The 19,587-nt window shown below is 46.3% G+C and overlaps 1 protein-coding gene across 1 annotated transcript in view; it reads right to left on the bottom strand.

The window, feature by feature from the left end:
* The window catches only part of LOC126234311 (acyl-CoA Delta-9 desaturase-like), a 284,371-nt gene that overhangs the window by 25,928 nt on the left and 238,856 nt on the right, over window positions 1–19,587 (bottom strand). The window contains exons 4-5 of the mRNA XM_049942997.1: window positions 16,460–16,590; window positions 92–297 (exon numbers count right to left, since the gene is read on the bottom strand). Of these exons, the coding sequence (XP_049798954.1) occupies window positions 92–297; window positions 16,460–16,590 (337 nt within the window). The remainder of the gene's footprint in view (window positions 1–91; window positions 298–16,459; window positions 16,591–19,587) is intronic.

Raw genomic sequence — 19,587 nt, 5'->3', positions numbered from 1 at the left:
AACTACAAAAATTAGTCTTGGTTGTGATATGTTGCTTATCACTTTGAGTGTGAGCCTCGTATTGTTGACAAGAGAGCTGCGGCGTACTCACTTCTGGTGGAAGCGGACGACCGGGTCGGCGAGGATGTCGCTCATGTCGATCTGCTTGCCGCGGCGGACGACCTCCGGGTGCTTGCGCATCATGAGCCAGCCCACGTGCGCGAAGAAGAAGCCGCGGCGGGCGTTGTGCGGGTCCGCGTCCGTCTCGCTGAACTTGTGGTGCACCCGGTGGTCGCGCACCCAGTCGTACAGCGGGTTCTGCCAGCAGCGCAAGCGCGTCAGTACAATTATGGGCTAACACATATTGCTACACTACTGGCCATTAAAATTGCTACACCAAGAACAAATGCAGATGATAAACGGGTATTCATTGGACAAATATATTATACTAGAACTGACATGTGATTATATTTTCACGCAATTTGGGTGCATAGATCCTGAGAAATCAGTACCCAGAACAACCACCTCTGGCCGTAATAACGGCCTTCATACGCCTGGGCATTCAGCCAAACAGAGCTTGGATGGCGTGTACAGGTACAGATTCCCATGCAGCTTCAACACGACGGCACGTTCATTAACAGTAGTGACTGGCATATTGTGACGAGCTAGTTCCTAGGCCACCATTGACCAGACGTTTTCAATTGGTGAGAGATCTGGAGAATGTGCTGACCAGGGTAGCAGTCGAACATTTTCTGTATCCAGAAAGGCCCGTACAGGACCTGCAACATGCGGTCGTGCATTATCCTGCTGAAATGTAGGGTTTCGCGAGGATCGAATGAAGGGTGGAGCCACGAGACATAACACATTTGAAATGTAACGTCCATTGTTCAAAGTGCCGTCAGTGCGAACAAGAGGTGACCGAGACGTGTAACCAATGGCATCCCATACCATCACGCCGGGTGATACGCCAGTATGGCGATGACGAGTACACGCTTCCAATGTGCGTTCAGCGCGATGTCGCCAAACACGGATGCGACCATCATGATGCTGTAAACAGAATCTGGATTCATCGGAAAAAATTACTTTTTCAGATTCGTGCACCCAGGTTCGTCGATGAGTACACCATCGCAGGCGCACCTGTCTGTGATGCAGCGTCAATGGTAAATGCAGCCATGGTCTCCGAGCTGATAGTCCATGCTGCTGCAAACGTCGTCGAACTGTTCGTGCAGATAGTTGTTGTCTTTCAAATGTCCCCATCTGTTGACTCAGTGGTCGAGACGTGGCTGCACGATCCGTTACAGGCATGCGGATAAGATGCCTGTCATCTCGACTGCTAGTGATACGACGCCGTTGGGATCCGGCACGGCGTTCTGTATTACCCTCTTGAACCCACCGATTCCATATTCTGCTAACAGACATTGGATCTCGACCATCGCAAGCAGCAACGTCGCGATACGATAAACCGCAATCGCGATAGGCTACAATCCGACTTTTATCAAAGTCGGTATCGTGATGGTACGCATTTCTCCTCCTTACACGAGGCATCACAGCAACGTTTTTCCAGGCAACGCCGGTCAACTTCTGTTTGTGTATGAGAATCGGTTGGAAACTTTCCTCGTGTCAGCACGTTGTAGGTATCGCCACCGGCGCCAACCTTGTGTGAATGCTCTGAAAAGCTAATCATTTGCATATCACAGCATCTGCTTCCTGTCGGCTAAATTTCGCGTCTGTGGCACGTTATTTTCGTGGTGTAGCAATTTTAATGGCCAGTAGTATTGCTAAATAAACACATGGTACTTGAAGATGATGTTGCGAACAATGCTAACAATGGTGCGGCTTTGTGTCTGTCTTGGCTATCATGAAAGAAAGTTGTATATGTGGTAGAGGGCGGGACACGCCTTAAGGTTGCAAAGTGGATCAAAACTGAACACCCAAAGAAACTGGTGCACCTGCTTAACAAAATGTAGGAGCCCAGCGAGCACCCAGAAATGCCGCAGCACTACGTAGCATGGACTCAACTAATGTCTGAAGTAGTGCTGGAGGGAACTGACACCATGAATCCTGCATGGCTGTCCATACGAGGGGATGGAGATCTCTTTTGACCAGCACGTTGCAAGGCATCCCAGACACGCTCAATAACGTTCATGTCTAGGGAGACTGGTGGCTAGCGGAAGTTTTTAAACTCAGGAGAGTGTTCCTGGATCCACTCTGTACCAGTTCTGAACGTGTCGGCAGTTGCATTGTTCTGCTGGAATTGTCCAAGTGCATCGGAATGCACAATGGACATGAATGGATGCAGGTGATCAGACAGGATGCTTACGTACGTGTCACCTATCAGAGTCGTATCCAGACGTATCAGGGGTCCCATATCACTCCACACTGCACACGCCCCACACCATTACAGAGCCTCCACCAGCTTCAAGAGTCCCCTGCTGACATGCAGTGTCCATGGGTTCATGAAGTTGTCTCCATGCCCGTACACGTCCATCCACTCGATACAATTTTAAAGAGGCTCGTCCGAACAGGCAACATGTTTCCAGTCGTCAACAGTCGAATGTCGGTGTTGAAGGGCCCAGGCGAAGCGTAAAGATTTGTGTTGTGCAGTCATCAAGGGTACACGAGTGGGCCTTCAGCTCTGAAAACCCATATCGATGATGTTTCGTTGAATGGTTCCCACGCTGACCCTTTTTGATGGCACAGCATTGGAATCTGCAGCAATTTGCCGAAGGATTGCACTTTGTCGCGTTGAACGATTCTCTTCAGTCGTCGTTGGTCCTATTCTTGCAGGATCTTTTTCCGGCTGCAGCGATGTCGGAGATTTATATTTTACCGGATTCCTGATATTCGTGGTGCACTCGTCTATTGGTCATACGCAAAAATCCCCACTTCATCGCTACCTTGACGATGCTGTGTCCCACCACTTACTGACTTATATAGGCGTTGCCGACCACAGCGCCGTATTCTCCCTGTTAATGTATCTCTGTATTTGAATACGCATGCCTATAACAGTTTCTTTGGCGCTTCAGTGTATAATGATAAGACGGAGAGTCAAAATCCAGGGTTTAAATAGTAAAACATCCCCACGAGCATATGATTCTGATAATGTACGAGGGGCGTTTGAAAAGTCCATGCAAAAATAAAAACTACTTACGTGTTTGGGGCAAACCTTTTTTATTTTTCGACATAGTCTCCTTTTAGACTTATACAATTCGTTCAACGCTGCCATAATTTGTTGATCCCTTCTGAATAATAGGAATTATACAAGTCTGCAAAATAGCTATTAGTTGCTGCAATCACCTCCTCGTTTGATTAAAATCTTTGTCCTGCCAGCCATTTCTTCAAATTGGGGAGCAAATAGTAGTCCGAGGGAACCAAGTCTGGAGAATAGGGGGATGTGAGACGAGTTAGAATCCTTTATCCCTTAATTTTGCGACCACAACTGCTGAGGTGTGTCGTGATGCAAAATGACTTTTCTGCGGTCCAATCGCCGGCATTTTTCTTGCAGCTCGGTTTTCAAACTGTCCAATAACGGTGAATAATATTCACCTATAATAGTCTTACCCTTTTCCAGACAGTCGATGAGGATTATCCCTTGTGAATCCCAAAAGACAGTCGCCATAACCTTTCCGGCCGAAGAAATGGTCTTCCACTTTTTTGGTGCAGATTCTCGCTTGGTAACCCATTGTTTAGATTGTTGTTTGGTCTCAGGAGTATAGTAATGTACCCATGTTTCATCCACAGTGACGAAACGACGCTTAAAGTCCTACGGATTCTTCCTGAACAGCTGCAAACCATCCTTGCAACACTTCACACGACTCTGTTTCTCGTCAAGCGTCAACAATTCGCGGAACCCATCTTGCGGATAGCTTTCTCATGTCTAAATGTGTATGCAAAATATTATGTAACTGTTCACTCGAGATGCCCACAGCACTAGCAATCTCACGCACCTTAACTCTCCTGTCATCCATCACCTATCATGGATTTTATCAATGATTTCTGGAGTCGTAACCTCCACAGGGCGCCCAGGACGTTCACCATTACTTGTGCCCATATGGCCACTCCGAAAATTTTGAAACCACTTATAAACTGTTCTAATTGAAGGTGCAGAGTCACTGTAATGTTTATCAAGCTTCTCTTTAGTCTCCTGAGGCGTTTTGCCTTTCATAAAGTAATGTTTAATCATCACACGAAATTCTTTTTCGTCCACTTTTTGACAATCAGTCGACTTCCTTGATTCACACGAATGCCAAACACAAATAAATAGACCAATATGGCTGAAACTTGGTGTACGTTCTTTCCAAAGATGCTACTAACTAAACATGACCTCGATAGGCGCCGGTGGTGTCACCTCTCGGAATTTGCACGGACTTTTCGAACGCCCCTCGTAGGAGTGTTCAAATGAGAAGGAACGAAACGTCGCAACAACCAAACCGGTTGAAATTTGCATATGCTACTGTGGGATAACTTAGTGAGACTTCAAAGGACGCCAAAGTTGTGCCGTCACCTCCACGTAAAAAATTCAAATCTGTGCCCTCAGCAGGCAGAACGATGCTCAGAGCCTCTCTCGACGTCCGACACCCCATACTCGCCGAATTTCTCGAGCTCGGGAAAACAATTAATAGTGACCTCCACTGGAGACACGCCAAAGACTACGAAAGTCGATCAAGAGCTAACGGCCTGGGCTGTTCACGGAAGAGGTGACTGCTCCACGATGACGCGCGTTCACACGTCTCCGAGGTCACGCAAAGTGTAATGGCCAAGCTCAAGTGGAAGCAAAAGCGCCTCAATTCGGACGACGAAGGGAAGGAACGCGCTGGAGGACAAGCTCCTGTCACAGCCACAGAAATTCTGGGAACAGGGAATCCTTCGGCTCGTGAAACAGTGTGTTAGTTGTGCTCAGGCCTCTGGTGATTACTATTGAATAAAGACTTCAATTACCGTATACCCACAGTGTTGTTTCGTACTTTTTCTTTTGAACGCCCTTCACAATTTATCAATTATTAAATACAGATTAAAACTGAAAAAATAGCAAAAATGTAAGAAATTGATAAGGTGGTGTAGGCGAAAAAGGTAGGGAGTTAGGAAGGTGGTGCGAGGGCGAAAATGTAGGAAATTAAGAAGGTAGTGTGGGGATGCGAGGTCTGTTTAGCAATTAGTGTGGAGTTTTCAGCCGGCACAGCTGAGCAGCGAGACTACTTTTATTAAAATATTTTGCGATTATTGCGTTCTTAGATGACCTACCATTTTGATTAGGGGACTGTGTTCAGAGCGTGTTAACACCCCAGGAGCCGGAGTTTCATGCTCTTGTGAGCAGCAGTTAGGGAGTCATCAGTGTTTTATCAAAATTGTTTGAAAACGAGATCGGCTCCGCATTAAAGCTACGAACACCAAATTTACGAGGGTGTGCTATAAAATAACGCCTCCGAATTTCTATGTGCAAATTCTTAAGACTTTCTGAATAAAACATACGTTATTAACATTCTATTTATTATTCTTCATGTCTACGTACTTGCAGCCCTCTTCCGCTAGAGGGCTCCGAATTGTATTGTGTAACAGTGGTATGTAATGTCACTATGTCGGTGCGTGAGGAACAGTGTGTTGTAACCGAGTTTCGAATTCGAAGAGTTCGTCCACACACGAAGTACGCTCTCCTTCATCATGAGAATGGCAGACCGCACAGGAGCTCTGCAACATTTGCAACAATCCGGCGCCTTGGGTTCACTGTTATCGATCATCCTTCATACAGTCCCGACTTCGCTCCACCCGATTTCCATTTCTTTCCAGGCCTTAAAGAACAGTGCCTTCGAGAATTTCACGTTAATAGTGAAAAAGCGATGCAAGCAGAAATGAGTTAGAGGCTCCGTCAACAAAATCAAACATTCTACAATGACAGGATCAACAAACTGGTCTCTCGTTGGGAGAAATGCGTCCGTCGCCAGGATGACTATGTTGAGAAATAATTGTAGACATGAAGAATGAAGCTGTAGAATGTCAATAACGTTTATTTTATTTAAAAGCTTTAAGAGTTTTCACACAAAAAATTCAGAGGCCTTACTTTTCAGCACGCCCTCGTTGTATGAGTGTTTAGTTGTACCGGTACATTACATTAATGGGGTTAGTGCCATGTTGAGATCGGAGCAGTAGTTTTTCAGTTGTTCGTATTTGCTTTCGCTTTGGACCACATTACTGTGAATTACCAACTATCAGTGCTAGTCAGGGGTCAGAATTGTTAAAATCATTGTGTAGGCACTTCAAATGAGAAGTCTATGTCAAGTTTGAGGTCCTTCAGACCGATAACGCCGCCCTAGGATTTTTTGAATGATCACGTGTAAGTCGTAAAAACAAAATTTTGTCAGCTAGTAAAATTTCTATTGACACAGTTGTATAGATAGGAAGACACACTTTGCACCGAGGAAAAAGCAAGTGACCTTCTAAGGAAAAATACACAGAGTTGTTAGACGCCAGAATTGGGTAGTGTTAAGTAATTACATGCTTCAGCAGCCGAACGCTAGATCTTTGCAGCGTCTATAAGGTAAGGACTGTGGGAAAACCGGGACAGAAGAGAATCGAAGCATTTGAGATGTGGTGATATACATGAATGTTGGAAATTAGGTGGACTAATAAGGTGAAAGGAGAAGGGACAGGATGACAGGACATGTGTTAAGTCGTCAGGGAATGACTTCTATGGTACCAGAGAGGGCTGCAGAGAGCAAAAACTGCTCTGAGATTAAGAGGTTCGCACAGGAGAGGAATTCGTGGCGGGCCACATCAAACTTGTTGGAAGATTGATGACTGCAAAAATAAAAGATAAGGTAAAGTCTGTGGCGTAAGTTCGTGACTGGGCTATTGGGCCTATTGCCTGAGACTGCTAACAGCTTGCGGCCTTTCCTCGCCACGTCACTGGGAGGGAGGGGGCGGGGGGTGTGGCGAGCCCATCGCCCTGGCCATTTACCCTCGGAAAAGAACCCCAGTTCTCATTTAATATCAGGTAGTGTGGAACTGTGGCCGTCCTGGAGAGACTCGAAGGAGGAAAAACCCCACCACTGCTCGGTACTCGGTATTGAACCCGGGACCTCCAGGGCGGACTTAAGCGCGCTATCCACTGAACCACGACAGCCATATTACGGGGCCTACGCAAACGTAAAAATTAAAAAGCCTTTTGCACACTAAAAGAGGTGCGGGAATTTATTTGAGCGAGCTTCCAGCGGTGTCGGAATGGATAAGTAAAAGTCCTGTACAGTTTTCAAGGGAATCGGGCAAGTTCATATAACGGTGATGCAAACCACAAAGGCTCAGTAGCACTGCGATCGGCTGACTGTTGTGGCCAGGGGAGATGCGACAGTTCGTCCTCGTGCTCAGTAAAACATTCCTGGGCGATGCAAACTGTGCGGACAAGGGCCTTGTCGTATTGGAACAGAGCATCACCAGCGGGGAATAAACATTGTACTATGGGATGGAGCTGATCGGCCAAAATGGCCTCATAATCCTTGGCTGTAATGTGACCTTGCAGAGTAACCACGGATTCCATGCAATACCACGATATGACTGCCCAAATCATTACCGAATCCACACCATGTTTCACTCTTGGGACGAATCTCGGCCAGAAGATGGAAATATTGAGCAACAAGACTCATCGACCAAATTACGCTACTGGTCATTAAAATTGCTACACCAAGAAGGAATGCAGATGATCAACGGGTATTCAATGGATAAATATATTGTACTAGAACTGACATGTGATTACATATTCACGCAATTTGCGTGCAAGGATCCTGAGAAATCAGTACCCAGAACAACCACCTCTGGGCGTAATAAGGCCTTGATACACCTTGGCATTGAGTCAAACAGAGCTTGGATGGCGTGTACAGGTACAGCTGCCCATGCAGCTTCAACACGATACCACAGTTCATCAAGAGTAGTAACTGGCGTATTGTGACGAGCCAGTTGCTCGGCCACCATTGACCAGACGTTTTCAGTTGGTGAGATATCTGGAGAATGTGCTGGTCAGGGCAGCAGTCGAACATTTTCTGTATCCAGAAAGGCCAGTACAGGACCTACAACATGCGGTAGTGCATTAACATGCTGAAATGTAGAGTTTTGCAGGGATCGAATGAAGGGTAGAGCCACGGGTCGTAACACATCGGAAATGTAACGTCCACTGTTCAAAGTGCCGTCAATGCGAACAAGAGGTGACCGAGACGTGTAACCAATGGCACCCCATACCATCACGCCGGGTGATACGCCAGTATGGCGATGACGAATACACGCTTCCAATGTGCATTCACCGCGATGTCGCCAAACACGGATGCGACCATCATGATGCTGTAAACAGAACCTGGATTTATCCGAAAAAATGACGTTTTGCCATTCGTGCACCCAGGTTCGTCGTTGAGTACACCATCGCAGGCGCTCCTGTCTGTGATGCAGTGTCAAGGGTAACTGCAGCCATGGTCTCGGAGCTGATAGTCCATGCTGCTGCAAACTTCGTCGAACTGTTCGTGCAGATGGTTGTTCTCTTGCAAATGTCCCCATCTGTTGACTCAGGGATCGAGACGTGGCTGCAATGCGGATAAGATGCCTGTCATCTCAACCGCTAGTGATACGAAGCCGTTGGGATCCAGCACGGCGTTCCGTATTACCCTCCTGAACCCACCGATTCCATTTTCTGCTAACAGTCATTGGATCTCGACCAACGCGAGCAGCAATGTTGCGATACGGTAAATCGCAATCGCGATAGGCTGCAATCCGACCTTTATCAAAGTCGGAAACGTGATGGTACGCATTTCTGCTCCTTACATGAGGCATCACAACAACGTTTCACCGGGAAACGCCGGTCAACTGTGTATGAGAAATCGGTTGGAATCTTTCCTCATGTCAGCACGTTGTAGGTGTCGCCACCGGCGCCAACCTTGTGTGAATGCTCTGGAAAGCTAATCATTTGGCATATCACAGCATCTTCTTCCTGTCGGTTAAATTTCGCGTCTGTAACACGTCATCTTCGTGGTGTAGCAATTTTAAAGGCCAGTAGTGTACATTCTTCCGTAGCTCCATAGTACAGGTTTTATGGCTTCGGCGCCACGTTGTCCTATTATATGGGCGTTTCCACCACTGGCGAGTGGTCCCGAAATTCCATTTCACCCTGTAATTCCCTGATTATGGAGATGTCTTCTTGGTGTTTTGGTGCTGACATGGTTCGCGAGTGTGAAATTTAGTTCTACAATGACTTTTTCAGCTGTCGTCACAATCATCTTCCATGACCGTCTGTCACGTTTAGTTAACACCCACTTTTGTCGGCGTTGTGACGTAGCGAATGATGTTTGCCCACTTTCCTTGTAGTCGTAAGTGGTATAAATTTTCGGCAAGGTGCCTCTTCAAACACCAAACACTTCGACTACCTTAGTTGTGGAAGCAACCACCATATGAGCACCAACATTTTGCCACATTTGACTTCACTCACTAGCTGCAAAATGCACTCACAACTGCACAGAAAACTGTTCTGACCATGACGGAGACTTGCCACATACTGCGGACATTTGCAGAGGTACCGTTCGTGGCAAAATATAATAGCGCAAGCTGCAGATTTGCCCAGCATCTGAACGTATGTGCAAACATGCATTTCTCGCGGAATCCCATATTTTTGTTCACCACCTGTATGTGATACGATGGGAAAATTTTTACTCCCTTTTAAACTTAGAGTCAGCAGTTTTCATGGAGTGAGGTAACGTGTTTCAGGCACGGCAGGAAAGTCATCAATATGACATTTAGAGGCTGTTTGCTCCCATGCCACAACCTATACTAGAGTGTATTCCTGCCTGTGAAGCCCACACCTCGTACAGATGATGATGGACAAGAAATGTGGGATGGCGATATGCACATGTTATGTTATGTTAACCGGTGACCTAGAAATGACGGAGAGGCTCCGTCCCCACCACAGCCGCAGTGGCCCGCAACCCGACGACGACTACCGCAGTCCACTTCACCCCTCCGCCGCCCCACACCGAACCCAAGGTTATTGTGCGCTTCGGGTCCCGGTGGACCCCCCCCCCCCCCCCCCCGCCAGGGAACGACTCACACCAGACGAGTGTAACTCCTATACCCCTATGTTTGCGTGGTAGAGTAATGGTGGTGTACGCGTACGTTGTACCCGTGGTCTAGGGGTCGCCGGCACGATAACTCAGCGTGTTCGGTCAGAGGGCTAGCTGCCCTCTGTAATAAAAAAACTGAGTTAATGGATCAACAACGAACTGAAACGGGTGTCTTTCGACGTCCGCCCCGAGCAGGTACAACGAACAAAAACGAACAAAATGAGATTAAAAAAAAAAAAATGTAGCGTCTTTGATTCATAATCAAAACGTCTTCGGTCCAGGATTCGATCCCCGCCACTGCCTAAATTTTGATAAATAATCAGCATTGGCGGCCGAAGACTTCCGGCATAAGAAGTCAGCCTCATTCTGCCAACGGCCTTGTCAAAGAGGGCGGAGGAGCGAATAGAGGTTCAGGGCACTCTCTTGTCCTAGGGGTGGGAAATTGCCCCTAAAGGCGGAAGAATCAGCAATGATCAACGACATGAGGATGCAGAAGGCAATGGAAACCACTGCATTAAAGACACGTAACGTGTATCCACAGGACATGTGGCCTGTATTTGAAGAAGTGTCATGATGATCTCTCCATTGGCAAAAGATTCCGGAATAGTCCCCCATTCGGATCTCCGGGAGGGGACTGCCAAGGGGGAGGTTACCATGAGAAAAAGATTGAATAATCAACGAAAGGATAACGTTCTACGAGTCGGGGCGTGGAATGTCAGAAGCTTGAACGTGGTAGAGAAACTAGAAAATCTGAAAAGGGAAATGCAAAGGCTCAATCTAGATATAGTAGGGGTCAGTGAAGTGAAGTGGAAGGAAGAGAAGGATTTCTGGTCAAATGAGTATCGGGTAATATCAACAGCAGCAGAAAATGGTATAACAGGTGTAGGATTCGTTATGAATAGGAAGGTAGGGCAGAGGGTGTGTTACTGTGAACAGTTCAGTGACCGGGTTGTTCTAATCAGAATCGACAGCAGACCAACACCGAAAACGATAGTTCAGGTATACATGCCGACGTCGCAAGCTGAAGATAAACAGATAGAGAAAGTTTATGAGGATATTGAAAGGGTAATGCAGTATGTAAAGGGGGACGAAAATCTAATAGTCATGGGCGACTGGAATGCAGTTGTAGGGGAAGGAGTAGAAGAAAAGGTTACAGGAGAATATGGGCTTGGGACAAGGAATGAAAGAGGAGAAAGACTAATTGAGTTCTGTAACAAGTTTCAGCTAGTAATAGCGAATACCCTGTTCAAGAATCACAAGAGGAGGAGGTATACTTGGAAAAGGCCGGGAGATACGGGAAGATTTCAATTAGATTACATCATGGTCAGACAGCGATTCCGAAATCAGATACTGGATTGTAAGGCGTACCCAGGAGCAGTTATAGACTCAGATCACAATATAGTAGTGATGAAGAGTAGGCTGAAGTTCAAGACATTAGTCAGGAAGAATCAATACGCAAAAAAGTGGGATACGGAAGTACTAAGGAATGACGAGATACGTTTGAAGTTCTCTAACGCTATAGATACAGCAATAAGGAATAGCGCAGTAGGCAGTACAGTTGAAGAGGAATGGACATCTCTGAAAAGGGCCATCACAGAAGTTGGGAAGGAAAACATAGGTACAAAGAAGGTAGCTGCGAAGAAACCATGGGTAACAGAAGAAATACTTCAGTTGATTGATGAAAGGAGGAAGTACAAACATGTTCCGGGAAAATCAGGAATACAGAAATACAAGTCGCTGAGGAATGAAATAAATAGGAAGTGCAGGGAAGCTAAGACGAAATGGCTGCAGGAAAATTGTGAAGACATCGAAAAAGATATGATTGTCGGAAGGACAGACTCAGCATACAGGAAAGTCAAAACAACCTTTGGTGACATTAAAAGCAACGGTGGTAACATTAAGAGTGCAACGGGAATTCCACTGTTAAATGCAGAGGAGAGAGCTGATAGGTGGAAAGAGTACATTGAAAGCCTCTATGAGGGTGAAGATTTGTCTGATGTGATAGAAGAAGAAACAGGAGTCGATTTAGAAGAGATAGGGGATCCATTATTAGAATCGGAATTTAAAAGAGCTTTGGAGGACTTACGGTCAAATAAGGCAGAAGGGATAGATAACATTCCATCAGAATTTCTAAAATCATTGGGGGAAGTGGCGACAAAACGACTATTCACGTTGGTGTGTAGAATATATGAGTCTGGCGACATACCATCTGACTTTCGGAAAAGCATCATCCACACAATTCCGAAGACGGCAAGAGCTGTCAAGTGCGAGAATTATCGCACAATCAGCTTAACAGCTCAGGCATCGAAGCTGCTTACAAGAATAATATACAGAAGAATGGAAAAGAAAATTGAGAATGCGCTAGGTGACGATCAGTTTGGCTTTAGGAAAAGTAAAGGGACGAGAGAGGCAATTCTGACGTTACGGCTAATAATGGAAGCAAGGCTAAAGAAAAATCAAGACACTTTCATAGGATTTGTCGACCTGGAAAAAGCGTTCGACAATATAAAATGGTGCAAGCTGTTCGAGATTCTGAAAAAAGTAGGGGTAAGCTATAGGGAGAGACGGGTCATATACAATATGTACGCCCGCATCTCGTGGTCGTGCGGTAGCGTTCTCGCTTCCCACGCCCGGGTTCCCGGGTTCGATTCCCGGCGGGGTCAGGGATTTTCTCTGCCTCGTGATGGCTGGGTGTTGTGTGCTGTCCTTAGGTTAGTTAGGTTTAAGTAGTTCTAAGTTCTAGGGGACTAATGACCACAGCAGTTGAGTCCCATAGTGCTCAGAGCAATTTTTACAATATGTACAACAACCAAGAGGGAATAATAAGAGTGGACGATCAAGAACGAAGTGCTCGTATTAAGAAGGGTGTAAGACAAGGCTGTAGCCTTTCGCCCCTACTCTTCAATCTGTACATCGAGGAAGCAATGATGGAAATAAAAGAAAGGTTCAGGAGTGGAATTAAAATACAAGGGGAAAGGATATCAATGATACGATTCGCTGATGACATTGCTATCCTGAGTGAAAGTGAAGAAGAATTAAATGATCTGCTGAACGGAATGAACAGTCTAATGAGTACACAGTATGGTTTGAGAGTAAATCGGAGAAAGACGAAGGTAGTGAGAAGTAGTAGAAATGAGAACAGCGAGAAACTTAACATCAGGACTGATGGTCACGAAGTCAATGAAGTTAAGGAATTCTGCTACCTAGGCAGTAAAATAACTAATGACGGACGGAGCAAGGAGGACATCAAAAGCAGACTCGCTATGGCAAAAAAGGCATTTCTGGCCAAGAGAAGTCTGCTAGTATCAAATACCGGCCTTAATATGAGGAAGAAATTTCTGAGGATGTACGTCTGGAGTACAGCATTGTATGGTAGTGAAACATGGGCTGTGGGAAAACCGGAACAGAAGAGAATCGAAGCATTTGAGATGTGGTGCTATAGACGAATGTTGAAAATTAGGTGGACGGATAAGTTAAGGAATGAGGTTCTACGCAGAATCGGAGAGGAAAGGAATATGTGGAAAACACTGATAAGGAGAAGGGACAGGATGATAGGACATCTGCTAAGACATGAGGGAATGACTTCCATGGTACTAGAGGGAGCTGTAGAGGGCAAAAACTGTAGAGGAAGACAGACATTGGAATACGTCAAGCAAATAATTGAGGACGTAGGTTGCAAGTGCTACTCTGAGATGAAGAGGTTAACGCAGGAAAGGAATTCGTGGCGGGCCGCATAAAACCAGTCAGTAGACTGATGAAAAAAAAAAAAAAAAAAAACGCGTACGTGGAGAAGTTGTTCGCGTAGCAATCGCCGACATAGTGTAGCTGAGGCGGAATAATGGGAACCAGCCCGCATTTGCCGAGGAAGATGGAAAACCGCCTAAAAACAATCCGCAGACTGGCCGGCTCACCGGACCTCGACACAAATCCGCCGGGCGGATTCGTGCCGGGGACCGGCGCTCCTCCCCGCCCGGAAAGATGGCCGTACACAGATGGCGGTGGCATAGCGTACCCAAGATATGAAAGGGCAGTGATTTGGGAGGGCTGTCACTTGCACTAAGGTGACTCGTGTGAAAACGTGTTGGGCGTGATTATGGCCGCTCGGCGGAATTAACAGACATTGAACGCGGAATGGTAGTTGGAGCCTGACGCATGGGTCATTCCATTTCGGAAATCGTTAGGGAATTCACTATTCCGAGATCCACAGTGTCAAGTGTGTACCAGGAAGACCACATTTCAGGCATTTTGCTCTGACCACGGGCAATTCAAATGCCGACCGAGAGCAGCAGCTTTTGCTTAGAGTTCTCATTGCTAACAGATAAGTAACACTGCGTGAAACAACTGCAGGAATCAATGTGGGACGTACGACGAACGTATCCGTTAAGGAAGTGCGGCGAAATTTGGCGTTCATGGGCTATGGCAGCAGAGGACCAACGAAAGTGCCTTTGCTAACAGATTGATATCGCCTGCAGCACCCGTACTAGGCTCATGACCATATTGGTTGGAAAACCGTGCCCTGGTCAGATGAGTTCCGATTTGAGTTGGTAAGAGCTGGTGGCAGGGTTCGAGTGTGGCGCGAATCCCCAGAAGCCATGTAACCAAGTTGTCAACAAGGCACTGTGCAAGCTGGTGATAGCTCGATAATGGTGTGGGCGGATTTTACCCTGAATGGACTGGCTGCTTTGGTCCCACCGAACCGATCATTGGCTGGAAACGGTTACGATCGGTTGCTTGGAGACCATTTGCAGCATGATACCTCCAAACAACAATGGAATTGTCACCGGGTCACAGTTTCTCGCGATTGTTTTGAAGAATATTCTGGACAATTTGAGCGATTTATTTGCACATCGACATCGCTATGGGACATAATCGAGAAGTCAGTTCGTGCACAAAAACCCGCACCGCTAACATTTTCGCAATTATGGACGGTTATAGAGGCAACGTGACTCAATATTTTTGGATGGGACTTCCAACGACTTGTGGAGTATATTCCACGTCGAACTGCTGCACTAAGTCAGGAAAAAGGAGGTTCTACACGATATTAGGCGGTATTCCATGACTTTTGTCGCATCAGTGTATAATATTTTCACAGTCCTAAATTCCGAGTGTAAATGTTCTCCAGGAATACACGTTGCTTTGCATATGTACACTATATGATCGAAAGTGTCTGGACACCCCATTTCATATTTAGTACACTGTGCTGCCACCAGCTACCAGATACTAAATATCGGCGACCTCAGTAATCATTAGACATCGTGAGAGAGGAGAACGGGGCGCTCCGCGGAACACACGGACTTCGAACGTGGTCAGGTGATTGGGTGTCACTTGCGTCATACTCCTGTACGCGAGATTCCCACACTCCTAATCATCCCTAGGTCCAGTGTTTCCGATGTAATAGTGACGTGGAAACGTGAAGGGACACGTACAGCACAAAAGCGTACAGACCGACCTCGTCTGTTGACTGACATAGACCGCCGACAGTTGAAGAGGGTCGTAATGTGTAATAGGCAGACATATATCCAGACCATGTCCGCCCGTGGTAGCTGAGCCCGTGGAATCTTTCACCACGATCGAGCACCTGTTCATAACGCTTGGCATGTGGCGAAGTAGTTACATGACAATAACATCCCTGTAATGGACTGGACTGCACAGAGTCCTGACCTGAATCCTAGAGAACACGTTTGGGATGTTTTGGAACGCCGACTTCATGCCAGGCTTGACCGACTGACATCGATACCTCTCCACAGTGCAGCACTCCGTGAAGACTGGGCTGCCGTTCCCCAAGAAACCTTCCAGCACCTCATTGAATGTATGCCTGCGAGAGTGGAAGCTGCCATCAAGGCTAAGGGTGGGCCAACACACTCTGTATTCAGGCCACTCGTGGCCTACCGGGACCATCCGACCGCCGTGTCATCCTCAGTGGAAGATGCGGGTAGGAGGGGCGTGGGGTCAGCACACCGATCTCCCAGTCGTTATGATGGTATTCTTGACCGAAGCCGCTACTATTCGGTCGAGTAGCTCCTCAATTGGCATCACGAGGCTGAGTGCACCCCGAAAAATGGCAACAGCGCATGGCGGCCTGGATGGTCACCCATCCAAGTGCCGACTACGCCCGACAGCGCTTAACTTCGGCGATCTCACCGAAACCGGTGTAGCCACTGTGGCAAGGCCGTTGCCAAGGGTGGGCCAACACCATATTGAATTCCAACATTACCGATGGAGAGCGCCACGAACTTGTAAGTCATTTTCAGCCAGGTGTCCGGATACTTTTGATCGCATAGTGCATATGGGATGAGCATAGGGCCTATCGGTGGCATTTCAGATTGCCTGTCTTTTAGCTATACTGCTGCTGTATGTTAAAGCGCAGTGCGTGCTGTTGTAGGAAGTTCACTCACCTGTCCGGCGATGCAGTAGCAGACCATGATGATGACCCTGGCAGGCCACGTGGCCTTGTAGGCGCGGTGCGTCCACAGCCGGTGGGCACCTGCCGTCACTCCGAACCCGCCTGCGCCGCCCAGGAAGATCGCTGCAACATGGTTCGTCTCATGTCGAAGAAAAACAATAAGATTTAACCATATGCCAAGGTTCCAAAAGAAGACTTCCAAAAAAACAGACGGAGCTTAGAGGAACAATGACACGCGTCTGACTAGTTTATGGCTGATTCTTTTCATGTACATAAATTTCGGCCTCCATTTAAGATTAATTCCGCCATTAATTCGATGAAGAACAACAATATCCAGTTATTTCAGAAATCGTTGCGATCTAACAGGTAAAGGCAGTACTGATCACTAATGTGATAAAACTTAGCGATGGTAGGTTTTGCCTGTCATTTCTCCGTTGGTTACTCTCGAAGTCTCCTGGATTAAGGGGGGGGGGGGGGGGGCTGGAGTGTCTAACAACCATACCACAACAAACGTCAAACTTTAATAACGATTGTGGTGTTGCTCACGCTGCTAAATACTGCATTTTCGGGCAACAACAGTCATATTATGTGGCAGGTGTCATTAGAGCACAGTTAATAGTCATTTCATGTAATAATGAAAAAACTAGACACTAATCTTTTTGTGTTTCCCACGCTTGGTCTCGTCGTAAAATCGTGGCTCAATCGTTGAAAATCTAGGTGGTTATGATTCCAAGCTCGGATGCAAAGAGGCCTAGGTTCTATTCTGCTATATTCAAAAAGTTTTGTAGATGCGCTTCTCAAACCATTCTTGGAGATTAAACCTTTCAAAGTTAGCACAATAGTGATGTAAAAAAAAATAATCAGCACTCCGAATTTAAGTTACACTTCCTGTTAAGTGCTTTTATTGCAATATCACGTAACACACAAAACATCACTTCACAATACAAAACATACTTGAAAACATCTTCCTCACAGTCACTGTTAAAGTTCACATTTTATAAGCTGACGACAATATTCGTCTTTCCAACATGACATCCACGACTTGACTTTCTCAAGGTCAGACTCTCTAACAAGTTAACAACCAACTAACTAATAATCGCTTAAGCGCCCAAAAATCAGAGTTACAAGTACGTCAAAGATCATAGCGACAAAAGAAAGAATACACATAAGAATAATATCTATGCAATATAAACATATCGATGTATCAAAAGTGAAATCAAATCTGAATGTTGTCTCATAAACACGTTAACTACTTTACAGGAACACAGTAGAATATTACTGGTATCGAGAGGTTCAGGTGAGGTGCCGTAATGGTTACGTAATTCAAGTACCATTACAAGTGCCGAAGGGCAGCGTGGGCGCAGAGTCTTGCTTTTCTGGACAAAAGCGACTTTGAACAACGGTATCTCCACCCATGCATTTACGGCCCATTGTATGACGTCTTACCTTGACGTTACGTGTCAGACGGGAGCTCCCATGCGAAGGAAGGCAACAACTTGGCGCCACGCAAAGCCGTTTCATGTTTCAAACGATTAATGCCCGTTGTTTTGTATTTACATTGCTCAAATGGTTCAAATGGCTCTGAGCACTACGGGACTTAACTGCTGTGGTCATCAGTCCCCTAGAACTTAGAACTACTTAAACCTAACTAACTTAAGGACATCACACGCATCCATGCCCGAGGCAGGATTTGAACCTGCGACCGCAGCGGTCGTTCGGTTCCGGACTGAAGCGCCTAGAACCGCTCGGCCACTCCGGCCGGCTACATTCCCCAGTTAATTCGAATTTTAACTAGTGAAGAGGAATTCTAAGGGGTCGAACGGCGACTGGTCTCAGGGCTTGATTGGCCAATAGCAGTTTCGATGTGCTGTTTTCTCGGGCAGAGAGTGCGTGGTTCGAAACGACAATTTGCTCTCGTTGATAGGATGACAACGAGCAGTGGGTTTTGACTGACCGCAACAGTTCTGACGCGCTCTGCTTGCGCCAAGGGAACGCCAGGAGAATTTTTCTATTCACTCTTTTACGAACTTTTCAGGGAAATATTCCTGTCGACTCTGCACCCTTCCGCGGACGCTGAGGGAGAGTAGGGGTTTAGACTTCGATCGGGATTTGTGCTTGGATCTCTGGGTGTGACCCTGGTGCCTGTACAGACTTGTTTGCTGGTCACGGTGCCGTTTTAGGTGGGTAAATGCTGCTTTGCTTCTGTGTTTCTAGGATGGAAACGATCAGGCATCGGTTGATTTTTTAGGATCGTCGTGGTAATGTCTGATTTCACTTGCAAGAGGAGGCCACACCATTGGGATCACAGATTTACTTCAAACATTGTATACCTTTAGTAGGCCACTAAAATAACGTAATGTACGAGCAGTAAGACGCACTCCTATGGCACTTCCAAGAAAGTCGCAAGAGAAGTTTTACGCGTCTGTTATGCGGCTTTAATTATTGCTCTACTTTTTCAGCACTGGTAATTTTATGCACTTTATATGACATTTGAGAGGTTGTTGTTGTTGTTGTGGTCTTCAGTCCTGAGACTGATTTGATGCAGCTCTCCATGCTACTCTATCCTGTGCAAGCTGCTTCATCTCCCAGTACGTACTGCAGCCTACATCCTTCTGAATCTGCTTGATGTATTCATCTCTTGGTCTCCCTCTACGATTTTTGCCCTCCACGCTGCCCTCCAGTACTAAATTGATGATCCCTTGATGCCTCAGAGCATGTCCTACCAACCGATCCCTTGTTCTAGTCAAGTTGTGCCACAAATTGCTCTTCTTCCCAATTCTATTCAATACTTCCTCATTAGTTATGTGATCTACCCATCTAATCTTCAGCATTCTTCTGTAGCACCACATTTCAAAAGCTTCTATTCTCTTCTTGTCCAAACTAGTTATCGTCCATGTTTCAATTCCATACATTGCTACACTCCATACAAATACTTTCAGAAACGACTTCCTGACACTTAAATCTACGCTTTCCTTGCCATTGCCAGTCTACATTTTACATCCTCAGTTATTTTGCTCCCCAAATAGCAAAACTTATTTACTACTTTAAGTGTCTCATTTCCTAATCTAATTCCCTCAGCATCATCCGAGTTAACTCGACTACATTCCATTATCCTCGTTT

This window comes from Schistocerca nitens, chromosome 2 (assembly GCF_023898315.1).
Source record: "Schistocerca nitens isolate TAMUIC-IGC-003100 chromosome 2, iqSchNite1.1, whole genome shotgun sequence".
In the NCBI taxonomy this organism is placed as follows: Eukaryota; Metazoa; Arthropoda; class Insecta; order Orthoptera; family Acrididae; genus Schistocerca; species Schistocerca nitens.
The sequence above is the reverse complement of the archived record's forward strand: the minus strand, read 5'-3'. Positions and strand labels throughout refer to the sequence as shown.